The 22,442-nt window shown below is 49.0% G+C and overlaps 1 protein-coding gene across 4 annotated transcripts in view; it reads right to left on the reverse strand.

Annotated features, from left to right (window-relative positions):
* Window positions 1-9,034: 9,034 nt before the first annotated feature.
* SFSWAP (splicing factor SWAP) overlaps window positions 9,035-22,442 on the reverse strand; it is a 77,505-nt gene continuing 64,097 nt past the window's right edge. For all 4 annotated transcript variants that reach the window (XM_047762449.1, XM_047762448.1, XM_047762450.1 and 1 more), the window contains 4 exons: window positions 19,572-19,697; window positions 10,737-10,892; window positions 9,793-9,865; window positions 9,035-9,393 (listed from right to left, as the gene is read on the reverse strand). In XM_047762449.1, coding sequence (XP_047618405.1) covers window positions 9,328-9,393; window positions 9,793-9,865; window positions 10,737-10,892; window positions 19,572-19,697 — 421 coding nt within the window. In that variant the 3' untranslated portion in view covers window positions 9,035-9,327. The remainder of the gene's footprint in view (window positions 9,394-9,792; window positions 9,866-10,736; window positions 10,893-19,571; window positions 19,698-22,442) is intronic.

Below are 22,442 nucleotides of genomic sequence, written 5' to 3' on the forward strand. Positions count from 1 at the left end.
CCAAGACGGTGAAGGCGTCTGGCGGGCGCACAGTCCGGAACTCCGGGCTGGCCCCTGGGGAGCGGACCCGGCCTCCAGCCCGCCTGCACACAGGCGAACCCGGCGCGGAGCGGGGATTCACGGTCACTGCTGAGGATCCGGAGAGTCAGCCGCAGTGCGCCCGGCGAACGCTGGGTGGAGCCCTTGCATCGCAGTAGGAAGGAGGTGGGGGCTGGGTGGGAGTGGGCGGTGGGGGTCGAATGGGAGGGATGAGGTGGGAGAGTGGGAGGTGTTGGGGTTGGGGCGGGAACGGGGAGGGGCTGGAGGTGGGGAAGTGGAAGGGGGTGGGTGGGAAAATGAGCGGGAGTCTGGTGGTGGCACTGACTATGGTGGGGTCTGGACGCAAACGGAAGTCAGCGAGGGACGGTCTCTGTGGGTTTGAGAAGGGGAATTTTTTTTGTGTGTGTGGTCTTTCTGTCTTTTCTAGGGCCACATCCATGGCATGTGGAGGTTCCCAGGTTAGGGCTCTAATCGGAGCTGTAGCCACCAGCCTACACCAGAGCCACAGCAACACAGGATCCGAGCCGCGTCTGCGACCTACACCCCAGCTCACGCCAACGCCGGATCCTTAATCCACTGAGCGAGACCAGGGATCGAACATGCAACCTCATGGTTCCTAAGTCAGATTTGTTAACCACTGGGCCATGAGGGGAACTCAAGAGCCCACATCTTTTGGGGGGTTGGTGTGTGCCAGGCACATGCTCCTACTGGATATAATCATTCACTTTTCGCAACATCTTTTGAGATTGAAATTATCATTCCCATTTTTCAAATGAGGAAACTGAGGCCTGGAGAAGTTAAGTAATCTGTGGGAGGTCCCAGAGCCAAAGAATCCTGGGCAGGGCATGGGGGGCTGTGTTTTCAAATCGTTCCACCCTGCTGAGCTACATCGGCTCCTCTTCCCCACTCCATCACCCCTCAGTCATAGCTGGTGCTATCAAGATTAAAGTCCCGGAGTTCCAGTTGTGGCTCAGTGGTTAATGAATCTGACTAGGAACCATGAGGTTGCAGGTTAGATCCCTGGCCTCTATCAGTGGGTTAGGGATTCAGCCTTGCCAGTGAGCTGTGGTGTAGGTCGCAGACGTGGCTCCGATCCTGCCTTGCTGTGGCTGTGGTGTACATCTCCGACTGGACCCCTAGCCTGGGACCCTCCATAGGGAGTGTGGCCCTAGAAAAAGACAAAAAAAAAAAAAAAAGATTGAGGTCCTGTTTTAAAGACCAGGAATCTGAAGCCTAGGCACTTCCCTTGGATCCACATCCCCCAAGGCTGAGGGAAGCGGGGTCCCCTCCTCCCAAGTGAGGACACAGTTCCAGGCAGAGCCCCCTCCCCACTGCCCTCTCCCTGCTAGGATCTTGCTTATCCTATGCCTGTTACTCTCAGGGCTGAAGTGATCCCTCCTAGAGCATGGAGATTCTGCACCTGCTCAGAAGACTTGTGTTTTGTTTTGTTTTGTTTTTTGGGTTTTTTTTTTTTTTTTGGTCTTTTTGCCTTTTCTAGGGCCACTCCTGCGGCATGTGGAGGTTCCCAGGCTAGGGGTCGAATCGGAGCTGTAGCCACCGGCCTACGCCAGAGCCACAGCAACGGGGGATCTGAGCCATGTCTGCGACCTACACCACAGCTCACAGCAACGCCACATCCTTAACCCACTGAGCAAGGCCAGGGATTGAACCCGAAACCTCATGGTTCCTAGTCGGATTCATTAACCACTGAGCCATGACGGGAACTCCAGAAGACTGTTACATTGACCTGGTGAGAGCATGTGTAGCCAGGCACACTGTGTATGGTGACTCCTCACAGGCAGTCAACTTTGCTCAAGTGCTAGTGGCAGAAACCTAGCTCACACTGGCTCTAGTCAGGGAAAGGAAATTTGTGAACTTATTAAACCAAAGAATATACTGATGTCAGGCAAGGCTGAATCAAGTTGCACAAGGGTGTGATCAGAAAATGGTTTCTCTCTCCACCTCTGTGTTGGCTTCATCCTCAGGCAAGATTTCTCCAAATAGCAGCAAAGAGAGAGTGGTCCGCTGCACCCGATATTCTTTCAGTTTAGCAAACCTAGCAGACAGACTCTCAAGCCACAGTCCCAGGGTCATTTCTCATTGGGAGATGTGGCTCTTGTGTCCATCCCTGAACCAGCCACATGACCAAGGGATGGAAGTGAGCGGAATGGCTTGCAATGATGGTGGGAAGGAAGGGGTTTTTGAAAGGAAATTGGAGATGCTGACATCAGATGAAAGGAGGGTGGGTGGCAGGCAGGGCTGGATCAAGGGGCTCAGAAGAGCTGTTGGAGCAGTGTAACAGAGTTCTATGGTGTAACAGAGTTCTTCCTGCCTTTGAGGACTGTGTGAGGGGATGCTGGCAGAGGGGGCTGTAGGAGGCACAGTAGGTGGTGAGGGAGATGGCTTCTGACAGAGGCTTAGGGTCACAAACATAAGAAGGGGCCTATAGACAACCCTGATTCTCCCCAGATGGATCCACAGATGGTGGTGTGCGAGTGGTGCAGGAACCAAGGATGCTTGGCTAGACGTCAGGGGACCTGTCACTTTGTGGTGGGGGCTGCATGGCACCATGACTGCTGTTTTCTCTTCAAGACCGCCATTAAATTCTGGCATTTGAACGTGGCCAGAACCCAAGCACTGATGAGAGGCCACTTTTCACCCATCAGATGGGCAACACTGGGGAAAGTTGCATATCATCATGCACCGAGGAGGGAAGAGGGGACTTTGATGCTACCAGAGGGGGTGCTAGCTGGTGCTGCTTCGCTGGAAGGCCATCAGGAGGCAGCTATTAAAATTTAAAAAGTACATTTGCTATGGCCCAGCATTCTTGGTGTGTCTGCCCTAGAAAAACATTTCCATCTTTGCACAAGGAGGCTAATGCAAGATGTAGTAGTTAAAGAAAAATCAGAAACTGCCTAAGTGTGTAGGGTGGTGCTGGCTGAGGTCAAGGCCAAGGGGGAGGGCAGGAATCCTCCCTGCACCCTGTTTGCTGGTCTGTGTTTCCTGGAGGGGGCCATGTCCAACTGGAGAAACGGACACCTTTCCTAAGACCCACAGGTGCTGGGCAAGATGGTGGCTGCCTTTCTGTGGACCATGGACCAGCCTATGCTGTTAGCCCCCTGCTTCCAGTGTTTTGTCATCATCTGGCACATGTGCCGAGCCCGCTGTGCAGAGTTGTCCACAGGAAGCTGCAGTGATCCGGCCTCACACTCGACTAAAGTGGTGCTGGCCCCAGGAGTTAGTTTTGCCTGCTTTTCCGAGAGCTGGGAGGACCTGCTGCTTCCACAGAGGATCCCCGCATGAGAGAGGACACAGTTAGCCTAGTCTCCACCCCGGGGCCAACCACCACCCATCTCTGTCCCTGGAAGACCTGGGGGGCTTAGTTCTGCAGCCTGAACGTCAGGACGAATGAGGAACTATCGGCCGTGCTTTCGAAAATTCCCCTTTTCAACGCTTGACCCTCCAGCTGTCCTGAGTGGCCCCTGCTGAGTAATTAATGAGGAATTAATTAATGAGTAAGTAATGAGTTGGAGCGAATTGGGGTCCGTCCCTCTCCACTGTTTGTGGCAGAAAGATGGGCTGGGGTCCTGTCCAGCCAGCCCTGAAAGTCTGAGACTCTGGACGCCTTTCTGGCTGCCTGGACGGTGAGGTGGCCATCCTGCTGTGGCCCAGCCTGCCTCACGGGGGCAGCACAGGTGAAACTGAGGTTGATGGAGCAGGCGGGCAGTTGGCTCTTGGAGGGCCCAGCACCCTCTGCACCATCTTGGAGCAGCAGTCCAAATTCCTTTAGGGCTTGGCCTACATCCCTCTCTGGCCTGGGGACATGGCTGTGGTGTGCCCCCTCAAGCCCTCGCCAGGAATGAACCCCGACAGAGTTGGGAAAGGACTGAGAAGGGCAGCCTCATCTCACTTGCTCGGAGGTGGAATGGGTACTCCTGCTCTGCATCTGCTCAGCCCCCACCCCACCTTTGGCTGGATCGGTGGAGTTGTGCTTTGCTGCAGGGATGGGGTGGTGCAGGGGTGAGGGTGGGGAAGGGACACTGGTCAAAGGGAAGGTCAGCCGAGAGTGTGGGCTGCAGGTGATAGAAATGTATCACCATCGACTCCCTTGATAGTAATAAATGTTCCTTCCTGGCGGATGGTGGTCGCTGACAGTGGGGGACTGAGAACTGCCTGAGAACTTCTTCTTTGGTCCTCATCATTTTTCTTTCTTTTTTTTTTGGCCACGCCTACCACATGTTTGAAGTTCCTGGGCCAGGAATTGAATCCTCGCCATAGCAGTGACCCAAACCACTATAATGACAACGACGGATCCTTAACCTGCTGCACCACAAGAGAACTCCTTCACAATTTTTCAGTGAATCTAAAATTCTTCTAAAGGTTATTATAAAGAAAACAAAGGAGCTCTTTCTGTACAGATACAGAAGTAGCTCTGAGACTATAGCTATTCAGACACAGATGAAGCAGGCATGCAGTTTACCACTTTTGTGTGTGTAAAGACAGGGATGTGGGGAAGTTCCCACTGTGGCTCAGCAGTAGCAAACCCAACTAGTTAGTATCCAGGAGGATGCAGGTTCAATCCCTGGCCTCACTCAACGGGTTAAAGAATCCGGAGTTGCCGTGAGCTGTGGTGTAGGTCACAGATGAGGCTCAGATCCTGTGATGCTACTGAGGCAAAGGAACTGAAAACAGGTAGGAGTGTGTGTGTTTTGTTTTTTGCTTTTTAGGGCTGCATATGCAGCATATGGAAGTTCCCAGGCTAGAGGTCGAATCAGGGCTGTAGCTGCTGGCCTACACCACAGCCAGAGCAACTTGGGATCCATACTGCATCTTCGACCTACACCACCGCTCACGGCAACGCCGGATCCTTAACTCACTCAGCAAGGCCAGGGATCGAACCTGCATCCTCATGGATACTAGTCAGGTCATTACCACTGAGCCACAACAGAAACTCCAGGAGTGTGTTTTTTTTTTTTTTTCTTTTTAGGGCTGCACCCATGGCATATGGAGTTTCCCAGGCTAGGGGCCTAATTGGAGCTGTTGCTACCAGCCTACGCCAGAGCCACAGCAATGCTGGATCTGAGCTGCCACGGCAACGCTGGATCCTTAACCCACTGAGAGAGGCCAGGGATCAAACCCGAAACCTCATGGTTCCTAGTCGGATTCATTTCTACCGCGCCACAACGGGAACTCCAGGAGGTGTTTTGTTGTTGTTGTTGTTGTTTTTTCTTCTTGTCTTTTGGCCTTTTCTAGGGCCGCTCCCGCGGCATATGGAGGTTCCCACGCTAGGGGTCGAATTGGAGCTGTAGCTGCCGGCCTACGCCACAGCCATAGCAACACGGATCTGAGCCGCATCTGCAACCTATACCACAGCTCACAGCAACGCCGGATCCTTAACCCACTGAGCAAGGGCAGGGACCGAACCCGCAACCTCATGGTTCCTAGTCGGATTCGTTAACCGCTACGCCATGACGGGAACTCCCAGGAGTGTGTTTTGAATAATTTGATTAATGCATTTGAAGTGCCTTAGAGATGATCCAGTAAAACTACTGCAAATTTATTACGAGGATATTTAAAAAAAATTTTTATCGGAGGAGCTTCTGGTTGTGGCACAGCAGAAATGAATCCGACTAGTAACCATGAGGTTGCAGGTTCGATCCCTAGCTTTGCTCAGTGGGTTAAGGATCTGGCGTTGCTATGGCTGTGCTGCAGGCAGGCAGCTGCAGTTCTGATTTGACCCCTAGCCTGGGAACCTCCATATGTCACGGATACAACCCTAGAAAGCAAAAAAAAAAAAAAAAAAATTAGACTGTAGTTGCTTTACGATGTGTTTAAGGTGTATAGCAAAGTGATTGCTACATATATACATATATCCATTTTCTTTTTCAGATTATTTTCGCCCATAAGCTATTACAGAATATTGAGTATAGTTTCCTGTGCTATATTGCTGTACTATTTTATATATAGTAGTGTGTATATGTTAATCCCCAACTCCTAATTTATCCCTTCCCCACCATGTTTCCCCTTTGGTAACCATAAATTTGGTTTCAAAATCTGCTTGTTTTGTGAATAAGTTATTTTATATCATTTAAAAATTAGATTCCACATAAAAGTGATCTCATATGATAATCGTCTTTCACTGTCTGACTTAACTTCACTCAGTATGATAATCTCTAGGTCCATCCATGTTGCCGACAGTGGCCTTATTTCATCCTTTTTATGGCTGAGTAATATTCCATTGTATATATATGTAGCACACCTTCTTTATCCATTCCTCTGTCAATGGACATTTAGTTTGTTTCCATGTCTATAGTGCTGCAGTGAACACTGGGGTGCAAGTATATTTCAAAATTATGGCTTTCTCCAGATACACACCCAGTAGTGGGATTGCAGTATCCTATGGTAGTTCTATATTTAGTGTTTTTATTTGTTTTTGCTTTTTAGGGCCACACCTCTGGCATATGAAAGTTCCTGGGCTAGGTGTCAAATGAGAGCTGCAGCTGCCGGCCTACACTACAGCAATGCCAGATCCATAACCCACAAAGTGGGGCCAGGGATTAAACCCACATCCTCGTGGATGCTAGTTGGATTCTTAACCTGCTGAGCCACAACAGAAACTCCTTTCTCAGCATGTTTAGTTGCAGGATATGGAGCCTGCAAGGCCCATCCTGTCTCCTTGCTCTGGGGGCAGCTGAGCGGGCTAGGGGTCTGTACAGCTGGGGCGGGGGGGTGGGGGGGGAGTCGGGGTGTGTGTGTCAGGTCTGGGGTGAAGACCGCATTTCCCCACTGCACCTTGAAGCTTCCCGGGCCGCTCGATGTCACAAGCCACACTCCCAGGACCTCCAGACAAGGCCATGTGACACTCCGGGTGTTCAGCTGCAAACAGAAATGTCCAATGTATTAGAAGGGGGCTAGCGGGCATCATCTGGCTGTGCATTCCTGTAGCCACTCCTCCAGGATGGCTCTGGACGTCGGGGAGGGCATGCGACACCCACTCCTCAGGACTAGTTAGTGACTGTCCTGCTGGTGTTGGTCCAAGTGATTGTTTTCCTGCCAAGACTCTCTCTGGCCCAGAAGCCCAGCTCCTACACATTGGAAATGATTCAGCCAAGCAACTGCCCTGCATGTAACAAGGGCGGACAACTAAGTGGGAGAAAGTCACGGTCAGCACACAAATCTTGTTAAAAGGCACAGGATCCAGACGCCAGGAAAAACATAAAGGGCCACATAAAAAAAACAAACAATTTTTTGCATGTTAAAAAAACCTATAAAATCAAAAGAAAGGTTGCAAGTTGGGAGAAAATTATTTACACAATAAATAATACAGAAAGGAGTGCTTAAGAGTGCAGTCAGAAATGCCATAGCAATGAACAGCCAAAGGACAAGGTCATTTTGCAAAAGAGGAACACAAGTGGATTTGTGTCTATAAGAGAAGCTGACCGATCTTACTTATAGTTAAAGAAATGAAATTAAAATGTGAGAACTTTTCATCTTTGGGATTCAGCCAAAATAACAACATCTGAGTCACCCTGCCTCGGTGAGGATGTGGAAAACGTACTTGCGTTTGGTGGGCAAAGAGCCCTTTCTGCAGGGCAGTTATCTGCATCAACATCAAAAGTATCTTTACCTTGTGACTTACAATTAGTGGGAGTTGTGTGCACAGGTGACGCCTGCCCAAGGGCGTCCAGTCTGACTGTCACAGGGGACTGTTCAGATAGCAGGAAAGAGGACTCTGACACGCAGGCCCCCTGGCCTGTGCACCAGGCCCATGGTGTGAAGATGGTGACGGCCATTCAGAAGGACGAGTAGGTCCTTAAGTGCCAACATGGTTCTTCTTAAGAGGCAAAGGCGTAGGACCAGTACAGAACCAGATGTGGTCAGTGCCGTGTGAGGGGATAGGTATGCATGACACTGATGTGTGTACGTACACCCTCAACCCTGTCCCTGTCCTCCCCCTGCCCGCCCACAAATAGCCCCCAGGGATGAGCTTGCCTTCCTATCTTGAGTGACACTCCTGGGGAGGGACCTACTTTATAAGAAGGAAAATCTACAGGGTCATTTTTTTTTTTAAATTATTTTTTTGTCTTTTGTCTTTTTAGGGCCACACCCGCGGCACATGGAGGTTCTCAGGCTAGGGGTCTAATCGGAGCTATAGCTGCCGGCCTGCCCACAGCCACAGCAATATGGGTCTGAGCCACATCTGCGATCTACACCACAGCTCGTGGCAATGCTGGATCCTTAACCCACTGAGCGAGGCCAGGGATTGAACCCTCAACCTCATGGTTACTAGTCAGGTTCATTAACCACTGAACCACAACGGGAACTCTGGGTCTGGTTTTTTAGTTTTGGAAGATTGGCAGAACCAGGACAGACTCTGACTGGCACAGAGGGTGTGAAAGAGAGCTGTGTGGGACCTTCTTGCAGTGGGGATGAACTTCAAACTGCAGACAGGCCGGCAAGCCCTTCCTTCCAGTGTTTTAAAAATGGCGCAGACCAGGACCAGCATCTGCCCACCCATCTGCACTGCCCAGGCCCTGAGGACTCTGGACAGAAAGGACTCAGGCCCCAGAACCCAGGGGATACAACCAAGTTATCCTTTCATTGCCGGGGCTGATGCAGTGAGGTTAGAAAGGGCCGTCCTAACATCAAGGGTTGCCAGGGCCCCAGTGAAAGGCCGGTGTTGCTCAGCACTGTGTCTCCAGGGGAGTCTAGGTGCTATAGGTAGAAATCCACCCAAACAGCTTAGTCCTGGGGCTGATCCAGCCCGCCTGCCTCTCCTGCTTTGCCAGGAGCTGAGACGGCCGTGGCTGTGTGCCCAGCAGTGCAGGGCATGCCTGACCTCTGACCGCTGCCAGGAGCCGAGAGACAGGCAAGCCTAACAGGTGTCCACACTCCACACATCACCACGATGTCCCTGTAACAAGTGTTAGAGGCTGGTGGCAGAAGACAAATGGTAAAAAACTCACAAGCCAAAAAAGGAAGAAACTGCCCACAATTACTAGCTAAAAAGGTGTTTTCCTCCCATTTTATTTGATAATACATTTTCACAGAAACATGATATTATTTACAAATATACAGGTAGGAGACTGCTGGTCAAAAATTTTAAACTGAAAATGTCATCAAAAATTAATTTACAAAACCCGCCAACTGTCCAAGGGAGCCGGGGAGGATGTGGGCGGGGCTCTGCGGTGGTCTGTGCAGAAGCGTGCTCCTCTGCTCCGCCGGCTTCTGGAACCTCCGACGCTGGGGCCCCAGGCCCAGCCCAGTCGCCCATGGCCCTGGCCGGGCTCAGGAGGCACTAGTCTGCATGTTTTTGGAAGCTGCGAGCATCGCTCTTACTTTGGCCATGAGGTCCTGCGCAGGGAGAGACAGGACATTTCCAGGGGCTCCGTTAAGACTCCGGAAGCAGATAATCCATGCAGTGAAGTCGTTTGCGGAAATGTTAGCAGCTAAAGACCGAGGAGACTTGGGGAAACATGCTGGGTGACTAGGAGCACGTCCAAGGGCGGGGCCGTTGCAAACCTCACTGTGGGGACCCAAGAAGGCTCAGAGGCAAGGCCTGGGGAATGAGGGGCGTGGCTCCAGGTCGCTCGGTTGGTCGCAGGGGACCGGCCACCCCAGGGCAAGACCCACACCACTGTCTCCAGGCGAGCAGCCCAGGACCCTGTCAATCCATGAGATGAGGGGCCAGGAAGTGAACTTAAGCCCTTTATAAAAAAAAGGGCAGCGAAGAGAGGCCCACTCCCACTTTACCTGAGTGATTTTGCTCTGCACAGAAGAAACAATTGCCGATGAGATCTGACCGTCTTTTTCCTGAGAAACTCCCCTAATGCAAGTAGAGACAGAGGTCAGGGGCTTCAAAAATACTTTAAAAAGCTGCTTTATTTTACTTGTTTCCAGTTTCTTTAGAAAATAAATCACCCTTATAAATACATTTTATGTTTATATTTTATGTAACACATTTGAAACATTTTAAGTTTTATAATTTATACATATGCTAACTCAAAAAATACTTTCAGATAAACACTATATAAGACACATTAAAAAAAAGAGAGAGAGATGGAAGAAAAAGACAAAAGCACCAGAAAGCTGGCACTGCACTCCCTGACTGTGATCACAGCCTGAGTGGCGCCTCCAGCTCACCCTGTGCACTTGTGGGGTGTGGACACCTCACACAGCTGACGGTTGGGGCCTGGATGAGTTAGGTGTCACCTTGAAAGAAGCCACATCTTACACCCGACCCACCTCAAGTGAGCTGTGGTTTCTGCTGCTGACATGCCTACAACTCCAGTCTTGCGGGGCGCCCGTGATTCACACTGATGGGAGCAAAGGTCTACAACCAGGAATGGGAGACCCTGATCCCCAGTGACCCTGCACCTGCCCAGGGTCTGGGTGGAGGGGGCTGTCTGGCAAAGCCTGTTGACAACACTGGCAGCCAGTCAACAGGGCAGACGTCCCACAGCCTGTGCAGCCTGGGAGGGAGGGCCTCACCCCGCACATCCGACTCCAGTGCCCGCCCCTCCCTCAATACCCCTGTCTCAGAACCATCCTCCATTTCCAGCTTCTGCTCCTTTAGAGCCCGAGTGACACATGGAGGAGGATGTGAGGAGCAGGGCCCAGGCTGGGGTGCTCCTAGCCCACCCCTCTCACCAGCCCCTAAGAAGGGTCCTGTGACCCAGAGGTCAGGGCAGGGTTACCTGGAGCGCTCCTGGCTGGAGCCCCGACTCTCCACAGGAGAGATGCTGGCCGAGTGCCGGCGTGCGGCCTGCTTGCTCGGGGAGGCTGGCTGAGAACCGGCCTTGGACTTGGTCCGCGACCGTGAGCGCCTCTTCTTCTTCTTCTCATGGGGGCTTCTGGAAGGAAAGCAGTTTTAGATAAAGGCACACCACTGACTCTGAAGGGCTCTCGGTGCTTTCCAAGGGATAAGCTGGAAACTTTACCTTTCTACACACATGAACTCCTTTCAAAAACTACACATTTTATTCAACTCAAAACTGATGGTGGTAACAAAAGTCACACAGAAGTAAAATGTAGACCACCTTCTCAGCAGAAGTCTTGAAGTCAGATGCCTGTGGGGTTTAAAACATGACCAGCACTTCATGTGCATTTAAAATACCCAAGTGCTGTTTGTATTGCTTGTTCATTTATGCTGACTTAATGGGAATTTCCAACAAGAAATGGAAAATTATTAAAATCCAGCATCATGTGCACAGAAGCTCAGTGCCCTTCTGGCCTGCAGCTGGCAGGCTGAGGCAGAATGAGTGGGTGCAGTCCCAGGCTGCCGGGTTCGGCCCCCCCACCCCCATCCGGCCCCAACCCAGGCCTCACTGACCCTGAGATTCCATGTCAGGAACCCCCCACCCAGTTCCTTCTCCCATCCAGACCCCCTGCTGCACTTCACCTGAGCCCAGCCGCCTACCCCCAAAGGAGCTGCCCTGAGCGTCCCGCAGGTGTCACTCCATACCTGCCCTAGAACAGCGAGGAGTGGCGCGTGGGTGGTTAAAAGCGCTGAGGTGCAGATGTGTGCTGAGCCCTCCCTGATCTTGGCACCCTGAGGTCCCTCTTGAGAGGAACCACCTGTTACCTCCCCTTAAAGCTCCCACCCACACACACAGCACGGGCGCTGAGGACAGTCTGCGCTTCTGCTTTAACTGAGTACCTCCTGGAGATTCCTTGCGGGGATGTGTCACCACTCATCTCGTGTTTCTCTTGCTTTCCCTCCCGTCCTCCTGGGCTACAAGTGCTGCAGCACCCAAAGGATGAATCCCCTGCCCCGTTGTGCGCTGCAGGGTGAGGGCACAGGAACTGGCCTTGGGAGACACACCCTGGCCGTCAGAGCAAGGCTTGCCCTCCAGCGCTAGGTCACCTGCACTACTTCTACTGCCCTAAGGCAGATGTCCTGAGCCTGCACAGCTCAGACTCCTCTAGCTCCTGGGGACTGAGGTGGTTGGCATGGCCCTTCCCAAATCGGAGATACCCCAGGGCCTGTCCATTTGACTGCTCATCCCCAAGACCAGTTGCCCTATCACTCCATCAGGGCATTTCCTTGGAGGCCCCACTCCCCCCACCCCCGCCTTGTCTGCAGCATGTGGGCTCTACACTGGGTGCCTTGCCCACCACCCAGCTCCAGTGCCGGCCTTGATGAAGGACGAGAGGCTCAGCAGGGCTGCCCAGGAGGCTGATGGGGGCGCCTACCTGGGTCTGGGCCCCTGGAGTATCAGAGTGCTGGGCTAGAGAAGCAAGCTGATACCCCCGCCTGGCAGGGCCCAGCTTCCCAGCTCTGCCTTAACAACAAGAAGGACCTGGCCCCAGGGGCCAGCAGCTTGGTAACTTAAATTCTGCTGTGGTGAGTATCCCTGGTGAGCTGGGGCTGCTGGTGGGTGGCCCAGGGTGCAGGCCAGGATGGAGAAGGGAGGTCCATGAACAGAGAGGCTGTTCCCCCTGCTGAGTACAGAAAGGTAGAAACCACATGCAACAGACCTATTTCCTACGTTCAGAAGTTTTGTGAATTTTTATGTCTGTAAACCATATAACTAGGATTTCAAAGGAAGCAGCAAATAAATATTTATAGCATGAGACATGTCCAAATGATTTCAGCCTCATATCTGGGTGAGTTCTTTAGGTTAGCAATCCTGAACGGTCAATCAGATTCAATTTCACTAATACTTGATCTCCCGACAAAATTTTTCAAGCATTTGCTGAAGAAATTAAGTACCCCCCCTTTAAAAACTTTAAATTGAGGTGCACTTTACACCAGTGAAATGCAAATGTCTGTAGCACTGTTTGATGAGTTTTGGCAAGCTGCACACAAGGTGAAACCCAGACCCCTGTCACGATCAGGAACACTGTCACCCAAGAGGTTCCTCCATGGATGCTCATGGTTATCTAGACACCCCCAGCCTCCACCCCCCCGAGGTCCCCACTGCTCTGACTTTTATCACGTAAGTGAAACCTCAGATAAATGGGACCCTGCAGGCTCAGTCCTTTGCGGCTGGCTCCTTTTGCCCAACAGAATGCTTCTGGGGCTCTCCTGTGTGTGAGGTGCTGTATCACCAGGCTGCTGCTTCTCACTGCCAGGTACCATTACACTGGGTGAACCAGCCGTCAGTTGTTCAGGCTCTCCTTTGCTAATAGGCAGTTTCTGGCAATCACACATCAAGTTGCTTTGTGGTCAAAAGTTTATGGTGCGTGAACGCTTGGGACTAGCACAGCTGGGCCATGGGGCAGTAGGTATTTAACTTGGCAAGAAACTACCAAGCTGTGCCCCAAGTGCTGGACCATCCTGCACACCCTCCAGCCATGTTTCAGGGTTACAGCAGCTTGCACGCTTGTCAACAGTACCACTTGTGTTGTTTACTTTGAGCTATTCTGGTCAGTGTAAGGAGCACCTCATTGTGGTATTTATTTTTTGCTTTTTAGGGCCACACTCACAGCATATGGAAGTTCCTAGGCTAGGGGTCAAATCAGAGCTGCAGTGTTGGCCTACCCCACAGCAACAGCAATGTGGGATCCGGCCACCTGAACTACACTGCAGCTCATGGCAACACTGGATCCTTAACCCACTGAACGAGGCCAGGGATCGAACCCGCATCCTCATGGATGCTAGCTGGATTCATTTCCGCTGAGCCACAATGGAAACTCCCTCACTGTGGTTTTAACCTGCATTTCCCTGAGGGACAAGTCACAATGCTGAGCAGAATCTTAGCATAGGCTGTCTTCACTGGTTATTTAAATATACTCTCTTCTGAGTGTCTTTCAAGTCCACTGCCTCCTAACTGGGTTGTCTTTTTGGAATTGACACAGGCCTTTGTCAAAGATACACATTGTAAATCTCTCTCCCCGTCTGGGGCCTGCCACTACACTTTCTTTTTTTTTTGGCTATGCCTGTAGCATGTGAAAATTTCTGGGACAGGGGTCGAGCCCATACCACAGCAGTGACAATGCCAAATCACTAGGCCATCAAGGAACTCCCTCATATACTTTTTTTTTTGGTCTTTTCTAGGGCCATACTCTCGGCATATGGAGGTTCCCAGGCTAGGGGTCCAATCGGAGCTGTAGCCGCCAGCCTACGCCACAGCCACAGCAATGCCAGATCCGATCTGTGTCTGCAGCCTACACCACAGCTCACACAAACGCCAGAATCTTAATCCAGGGATCGAACCTGAAAACCTCATGGTTCCTAGTCAGATTTGTTAACCGCTGCGCCATGACGGGAACTCCTTGTGTACTTTCTTAATTGTGCCTTTTTAATGAAGTCTTTAATTTCCACAAAGTCAAATTTATTATTTTTTCTCTTGGGGGAGATTTCTGTGTCCTCAGAAATCTCTGCCACTTCCAAGGTCACAAGGGCATTCTCCTTTTCTTCAAAAAACTGACTGGTTCTAATTATCATGCTTGGGTCTGTGATCCATCCTGAGTTAAACCTGGCGTATGGGGGTACAGATCACTTTTCTTTCTGACATCCAGGTGTTCATAAGTTTTGTTTAGAAAGACTTTCCTCAGTGCATTGTTTCAGCTCTCTGTCTTTTTAAGGTACAGCTCTCACACTGTCTGATTATTGGAGCTTTCCAGGAAGTCTTGCATCAGTAGTAAAAGTCCTCCAAGTTAGTTTTCAAGGTTGTTTGGACTGCTAGTCAGTTTGCCAATTTCTATAAGAAGTCCATGGAGTTTTGAACGGGACTGTATTGGATCTATAGATCAATCTGTGGAGCAAAGCCATTTGAATAATGCTGGGGCTTCGAATCCAAGAATATAGACTTTCTCTCCATTTACTTTTCTTAAACATTTTCTCTAAAATATTTTGTGGTTTTTAGGACAGAGATCTTGCACATATTTTCTTACTTTTATCCGTAAGTAGTTTGTTTTTTGATATTGTTATGCATGGCATTGTTTGTAACTTCATTTTTCAATTGTCCTAGGCTAACATATGGAAAGAAACTTAGAGAGTCCTGAAGATTTTACACAGTCATGTGAAGAGAGAGAGTTTTACGTTTTCCTTTGTGATCTTTATGCCTTCGACTTCTTTTTCTTGCCTTATGGTCGCACTATGAATTCCATTACAGAGCAGACACCCTGGCCTTGGCTCTGATCTCAGGGCAAGGCACCAGCAAGTGTAATGTTAGCTGTGGGTTTTTTAGAGATGCTCTTTATCAGGTGGAGAAGATTTCCTTCTAGTCTCGGTTTGTCAAGGCTTTCCCCTTCTTTTTCTTTTGAATGAATGGGTGATGAGTTGTGTCAAATGCCTTTTCTGCATCTAATGAGCTGTCGCATGATTTTCTTCATTTACTCTGTAAACACTGTGAATTACACAATGACTGGTTTTTGAATGTTAAAGAACCCTGCATTCCTGAGACAAACCCCATTTGGTGCTGATGTATTATCCTTTTAGTAAACTGCTGGACTCAGATCAGCTAATATTTTGTGAAGGATTTTTGCACTTACATTCCAGAGAGTATTAACTTGTGAATACCCACATGCATGTGCAAGTGCATCCACACACCTCCCAGCAAACACACCATACAGAAGCGGACGCAGCCACACACACTGCTGCCCATCTGCTCTAGGATGGTCACAGGAGGTGAGCTGGGAGGTGTCCCTCTTCTATTTCCTTTGAAGTGTCTATAAGATTGGTGTCCCCCTTTTCTCGAATATTTGTAAGACTCTACTGATAAAAGCCATCAGAGTTTTGTGGCAAGTCTTTAAATTATAAATAAATTCAATGTCTTTTATGACTGCACCTGCAGCATATGAAAGGGATCAAATCAATCTTGGCCAGGGATCAAACCTGTGCCTCCACAGTGACCCAAGCCACTGCAATCAGTCTTTTTTTTTTTTTTTAAGGGTCGCACCCATGGCATATGGAAGTTCCCAGGCTAGGGGTTGAATCAGAGCTGCAGCTGCTGGCCTACACCACAACTGCAGTAATGAGGGATCTGAGCTGCATCTGCAACCTACACCACAGCTCAGGGCAATGTCAGATTCTGACCCCACTGAGTGAGGCCAGGGATTGAACCTGCATCTTCATGGATACTAGTCAGATTCGTAACCTGCTGAGCCTCAATGGGAACTCCTAGTAAAGCATTTTAAAGGTTCTCTTAAACATTCTCTTTTGGATTTTTAGCCTTTATTATTATTATTATTATTTTATAGTGGTTGCCCTTGAGAATTATGACAGGCACCCTTGATAGTCAAAGTCTACTGGAAATTAAGAACACTTTACATGTGATGTGCGAATCATGTAAGAGCAGTATATATATATATATATATATATATATATATATATATATATATATATATATTTTGCTTTTCAGGGCTGCACCTGTGGCATATGGAGATTCCTAGGCTAGGGGTCCAACTGGAGCTAAAGCCGCCGGCCTACGCCACAGCCATGGCAATGCCAGATCTGAGACGCGTCGGCAACCTACACCACAGCTCGCTGCGACACTGGATCCTTAACTCACTGAGAGAGGCCAGGGATTGAACCCACAAACTCATGGTTCCTAGTCGGATTGTTTCTGCTGAGCCACAACAGGAACTCCAAGCAGTATGTTCTCATTCAGTCACTCAATGAGCATTTACTGACATGTTCATCACAGTGCTAAGCAGTAGGAATTCAATGTTAAGAGTCCCATAACCAGTCATTTACTATTTAGTGTCAAAAAGTAACTGGGATTTCCTATTGGAGTGTGTATGATTTGGATAAACATTGTCATGAACTTTACTTTTAAAAATATTTATTATAGCCAGATCTGGATTTCCAAACACTAAAAGGAGCCAGGATTCCTAGGAGAAACGGCTGATCCCAGGTCTGGGGCAGGCAAACCACCAGCTACTCCTGGAATATCTTTTGCCAAAAGTGACAAAGTGCTCAGAGAACAATGGAGCCAGATGTGAGACAATGCCACCATCAAATAGAATATAATGGTAATAGATTGTTGAACCATGAATAAAAAACAACGCCCTAAAACCCAAAGTCCACACTGATACTAAAACAGAGGGTGGGGGCGGAGGGTCTTGAGAGAAGAAATGAGGAGAAAGCTGCTGGCAACAGGACATTCACACTGTCCCAGTGCCACCCTATACAGATTACTTGTTAGTTCAAAGAGGAAGAGGTACAGTTACACAGCAGATGCAACTTTAACCAAGCGATCAAACAGTATCACTGGCAATGGGACAAAAGAACACTGGTGTGTCTCCTGGTGTGATGCAACGGGAAATAAAACAACATCATCTATAGAGGATTTTTGCTAAAAAGTCTTGACAAGAACACAATCAAGGGGACACAGTAAGACAAATCCAAAGTGTGGGACCTTCAGCAATACAGCTGGCCTGGACCTGTCAAACTCATGAAACACACACCCAAAGGAAGGACACAGGGAGGAAGAGGAGGAGACAGAGAAAGGCAAATGTGGCAAAATGTTAACACCGTGAAAAGAGCTACAGATTTCATGCAGAGAGGTGTTCACTGTACTATTTTTAAACGGTAAGTTTAAAACTTTCTAATAAGTTTTAAAAAACCTTAAAAAAAAAAGTCAGTGAGAGCATCACTCAATGTTCAGCTTGTGGAAACAACCCTTCAACTCTGGCAGGAGGCACTTTCCTCTCAGTTGGGGTGATGTGATGGGGTGAAAGTGACCCTGACTTGGTGGCTAGTCAGTCACCTGCTGCCACACTGAAGCAGAGACCCCACAGCTACTTTGCGTACCAGGGTGGAGGGAACAGCCTGATTGCTGGGTCAACAGAACTCATCTGCTAATAGAAGATATTCTGGAATTACAGACAACTTTGGGTTTATAATCTAGAGCACAAAAGTGACCAGTAATCGTGCACATGTTCACCACCACCGAGCTCCTCCTGAATCCACCACCGGCCTCAGCCCCTCAGAGTCAGGTCAGGGTGGCTCAGGCCTGCAGTATGTCAAGTCTTAACTTCTTTTGTGTGACTTATTAAGGTTCCAATGATAACACAAATGCTGATGAATCCTAATATGACCACCATCTTCTTTAGTGACATCTCTTAACGCAAAGGTTAATTTGAGGGCAAAGTAAGAACTCTTCTGTTAGGAGAGATTTTCTGCTACAAGGAATTAATTTTAGACCATGCCCTTTATATATACCAAATGTCAAACAATTACTTGCATAAGGAATAAAATTTTAAATGGACTTCAATTTTCCTTATATTATCCTGGAATAGTCCCGTATGCTTAGTGTGGGAGTTCTAAGGCACAAAGTGTAATTTATAAACAGATGGAGTAAGTTTGTACATGAAGCCTTTGCTGAAATCTATCAGCTTTACAGCTCCTTTGCTGATTTTTCTGTTTTACAGGAAAAAAAAGATGACATTTTATCAATTAATGGAACTACAGCCTAACTAGCCAGACTGCAGGAACATTTTTCAGTTAGAAACGCCTTTCAGAACTATTCCTGTTAAGGGCATTGCTGATGAAGGGGCATCTCTGAAGCAGGTTGGGGTGATGACTAGGTTCATTTGTCCAAGAATGGTGGACACTTGGAATTCAGATCTGTCCCCGGAAGGTTCTGGAACCCTGAGTATCCTTACACAAACACTCAGCAGTGTAATGTTATGAAATCTGAGATTACTATGTATGACAATTGCATCTTGTCCTTTTCTGGGCACCCAAGTCACTGGGAGAGCAATGCCCCTTGTCCACCTACCAGAGCCAGGCCTGCGTTGACTCTAGCGTGGGGACACAAAATTCAAGGAGCTCTCATTGTTGGAGGGAATGGAAACACAAGCCAAGTGATGTAAGGTATTCAGGTGGCATCACCCATGCTAGAAAGGATGATCCCCATACAGTGCCTTTCGGCTGCGAGGGGGACGCCCACTGGTCCACCAGCCATGGTCCTGGTCTGGGTCCTTGTGTCTACTCAAGTGAGTGGTGGTGCCAGGGCTTCTGGTGTGAGAGGTCAGCCTCGGCACTCTCCCGGGGTGGGGGAGCGGGGCCCTTGCTCAGTGAGCTTCAGAGGCAGAGACTGGGCGCAACAGCCAGGCCTTCCCCTTTAAGAGGCCTGGGAGCCGGCCTCCCTCGTTCTAAACTGTACAGGTCTCTCCTAGTGGTCAAGAGATCAGAGGATGGACCCCCTCTCTGCTCTGAGGCCACACGAGGACCCTATCACCCTCTCCTGGGAGCTGCATCTGTGGCCTGATCATTCAGGCAGCAACAGGGATCCACTTGAGACTTGAACTTCTGATATTCCTTGCTGCTCATCTCTACACCTCCTTTCCCTTCTGAACAGGTGACGGGTGAGGAGCTGAGTATAGGGGTACAGAGGGGCAGCTGGACCTGGGGGAAATGTGACCGCAAGGGGGGGCGACTTGCTGCAAAGACAGAGGGCCCCCGATTCCAGCACTGTGGGGGTAGTGGTCCTCCGCTTCTGAGCCCCAAAGCAGGACAACTCCAGATCGGCCAAAGCAGTTGCCTCTGACTACCCCCAGCCCTGTGCCGGAAGCTGAGCACAAACCTCTCTGCCTCTGCCACTGCAGCTTCTGCAGTATGAAGGCTCAGCGCCTACCTGGACCGGGTCCGCTTCCTGCTGACGCCAGGGCTGTTGCTCATCCGGTAGGCAGTGGGGACACTCCTGTCCTCCCGCCGTCGCTCGGGAGAGTGTGCTCGCCTCCGAGGAGACCGGGACCGGGACCTGGGAAGAGAGGCAGGCATGTCAATCCTGTGTCGGAAGGATGAGGAACACAGCCACCACGAGGCGGGCCGCCCCTGGCCTGGATCCCTGTTCAGAGGCAGATGCCTGTCACAGCGATGCTGAGCTTCTAACCGGACGGTCAGCAGCAGCCAGCCCCCTGGACTAGGTCCATGCAGTTCATGGCCAACACAGGTCTGCTGCTTCTCCTCCTGCCTCCTCCATCTGATCGCCCTAACAATGTTCAGCTCATTGATATTTCCATCAAAATTAGTTGAGAAAGGCAGTGAGATTCAAGTCAGTTCTTCCTACTTGTTTTGAATACTGGCAAGAGGAAGAAACGATAAATTCACGAAACTGGAGGATTACCTGGAAATACCTCTTATTCACGCTAATCTTACGGACCTCTTAGCGAGAGGATCAGGCTGCAGGCCCACTGGCATGAAGCCTCTACCTTCAATCCAATTCAGACTGTGCCATTCCCATGGAAATTCTGGCTAAATGCTCTGCTAATGAGGTTTCTTGGACACAAAACTACCCACTGATATTTGATTCTTCCTTTTCGTGTGCCCGGCAAAGGACTACTCTCTTCACATAGGGCTGTGAGCAACGTGGGCAGCCAAACCCACGGACACCAGCACTCGGAGCTCCAGCTTGAGACCCTCGCCCACAGGGTCGAGGTCTTTACCAAAGGCCCTATAACAATGGGTTTAGGACTCTTAGTTTTTTTGTTCATTCAGTGAAACTACTGTTTTGGGAAGACCTGAAATAAGCAGAAATCTGGGGAAAAAAACGGATGTCTTTTTGTTTTGTTTCTATGACAACCCACTCAAAAACAATATAAAGAAGGGATGTTTGACTCTGCCATCTAAAAAAATTCTATACTGAATCATTTTAGCTACAATAAAATCCCCCAAACAGCACACGCTACGGTTGGCAGAGATGAGTTTGTAATTACATGCCACCCTCTGCATCTCAGGAAAACCCCGAGTCATTCCTGAAAAACATCCCAGCCACCAAGCGAGCCTGCTCCGGGTGAACTGTCCTCTGCTCGGGGCTCCTCTCACAACCGCTTTTCAGCTTGGACAATGGTTTTGATTTTTTCCCCCGGACCTTTCCTAAGATTCAGGTAACAGATTTTAAAGGTGAGGTCAGTCAGACACCTTGACATTTTATGAGATTTTCCCTCAAAAGAGCTCTGGGAGTCAATCTGTTCGTGGTTGAAGCTGCCTGCTAACTGTCTCGCTCTGCTGCTGCCGAGCTGCTCTGATAAGGCTCTGTGCTTGGGGTTCCTGGGGAGGCTGTGGCTCTGGGATATGGAGCTGCACACCCCACTTTCAGAATAAAACATGCTGGGCTGGGCAGTTACTAGAACCCTGAAGAACGCTCTGCTTAATCAAAGCTACAGCACCTAAGGCATGCTTAAACGCAGGACCCTACAATGAACTCAATAATTAGGAAAAATAAATTACTTCTTAATGTCTGCAAATTCATAGCTTTGAAACACAATACCATTTTGCAGTGGCTATTAGATTAGATTTCTTTAAAGCGAAGTGGCTGTTACCAGTAGAGTTCAAGTTATCTGGGAAAAAAGCCCATCTCAGAATTAAGGGCTCTAAGCTACATCAGATAATATTTAGGTTTTATTTTAATTAAAGAAGCTCTAATGCTTTTATTCTGTTAATTAGGCTCTTAATATTGCTACCATGACACAGTGCAAGAAACAGGAATTCCATTTCATGAGTAAATCATCTGTATAATGTGGCCAGAGGCCTTCTTATAAAGAAGATGAAATAGCCTGAATTAAAAAAAATTTTAAGCATAATGCAACTCAGATATGTTTTTCTTGAGTAATCTTAATGGCTGGCTTTCAAATAAAGGCATAATGAAACTTTTCATCTGAATAATGGTGATATTTACAAACAGCTTCTTTCCACTGACATTGAACCATGTCATCGAAGCCGCACCCTCCCTTCCTCTTACTTTACTGCTCTCGGTCCTCAGGGAACTGCTGCCCCGAAAGCCTGAACACCAAGAGGCTCCTGACTCCATCTAGTTCCTCTCAAGCCTGACCTGTGGAGCCAACTTTACCCCTAGTGCCCCCTCCTCTCTGGAGGGGCCAGTGCCTCCTGCAGCCCCCCACCCACCTCCCACACTGTGCTGTCAGTGTGTGGCTCTGGGGTTATGATTTACTCCTTGGATGCCAGCATGCAAACGTCACCTCGTGAGAAATGGCAAGCGTCCTGACCTTTTTAAGGATCATGATCTGGAAATTAAACCAACTGTAAACATGACTGGTTTGCTGTGCAGTTTATCAAGGTGGAAGCATGAGGAATTACAAATTCCAAACTAAACTACCACCAAATTTTGCCCGCCTGAGTTTTTTCTGAACATTAAATATAACTATTAGAAATGCCACATTAACCCCCAGCTCTCATGCCCCTCCCCGAGTGAAAGCCTCAAAACGCGGGGGTGCAAAGATCCACCTAGAACCTCCCCTCTTTAGACACCAACTAACCAATGAAGAGACACCAAAGGTGATCTTAGCAGGAACTTTCAAAGTTAACTGAATTTCAAGCTTTTAAAAATGCCTAAACTGTTAAAACTGAATTTTAATTTTAAGCAGTAAACTGTATGAGTACATCTTCATCACATTAAATAAAACCTATTGTGATATAAAAGCAGAATAAACAGAGAAAGAAATCTTATACTTTAATCAATGTTGACTTAAAAGACACTGAATACTTC

Source organism: Phacochoerus africanus, chromosome 15, assembly GCF_016906955.1.
Source record: "Phacochoerus africanus isolate WHEZ1 chromosome 15, ROS_Pafr_v1, whole genome shotgun sequence".
Taxonomy (NCBI): Eukaryota; Metazoa; Chordata; class Mammalia; order Artiodactyla; family Suidae; genus Phacochoerus; species Phacochoerus africanus.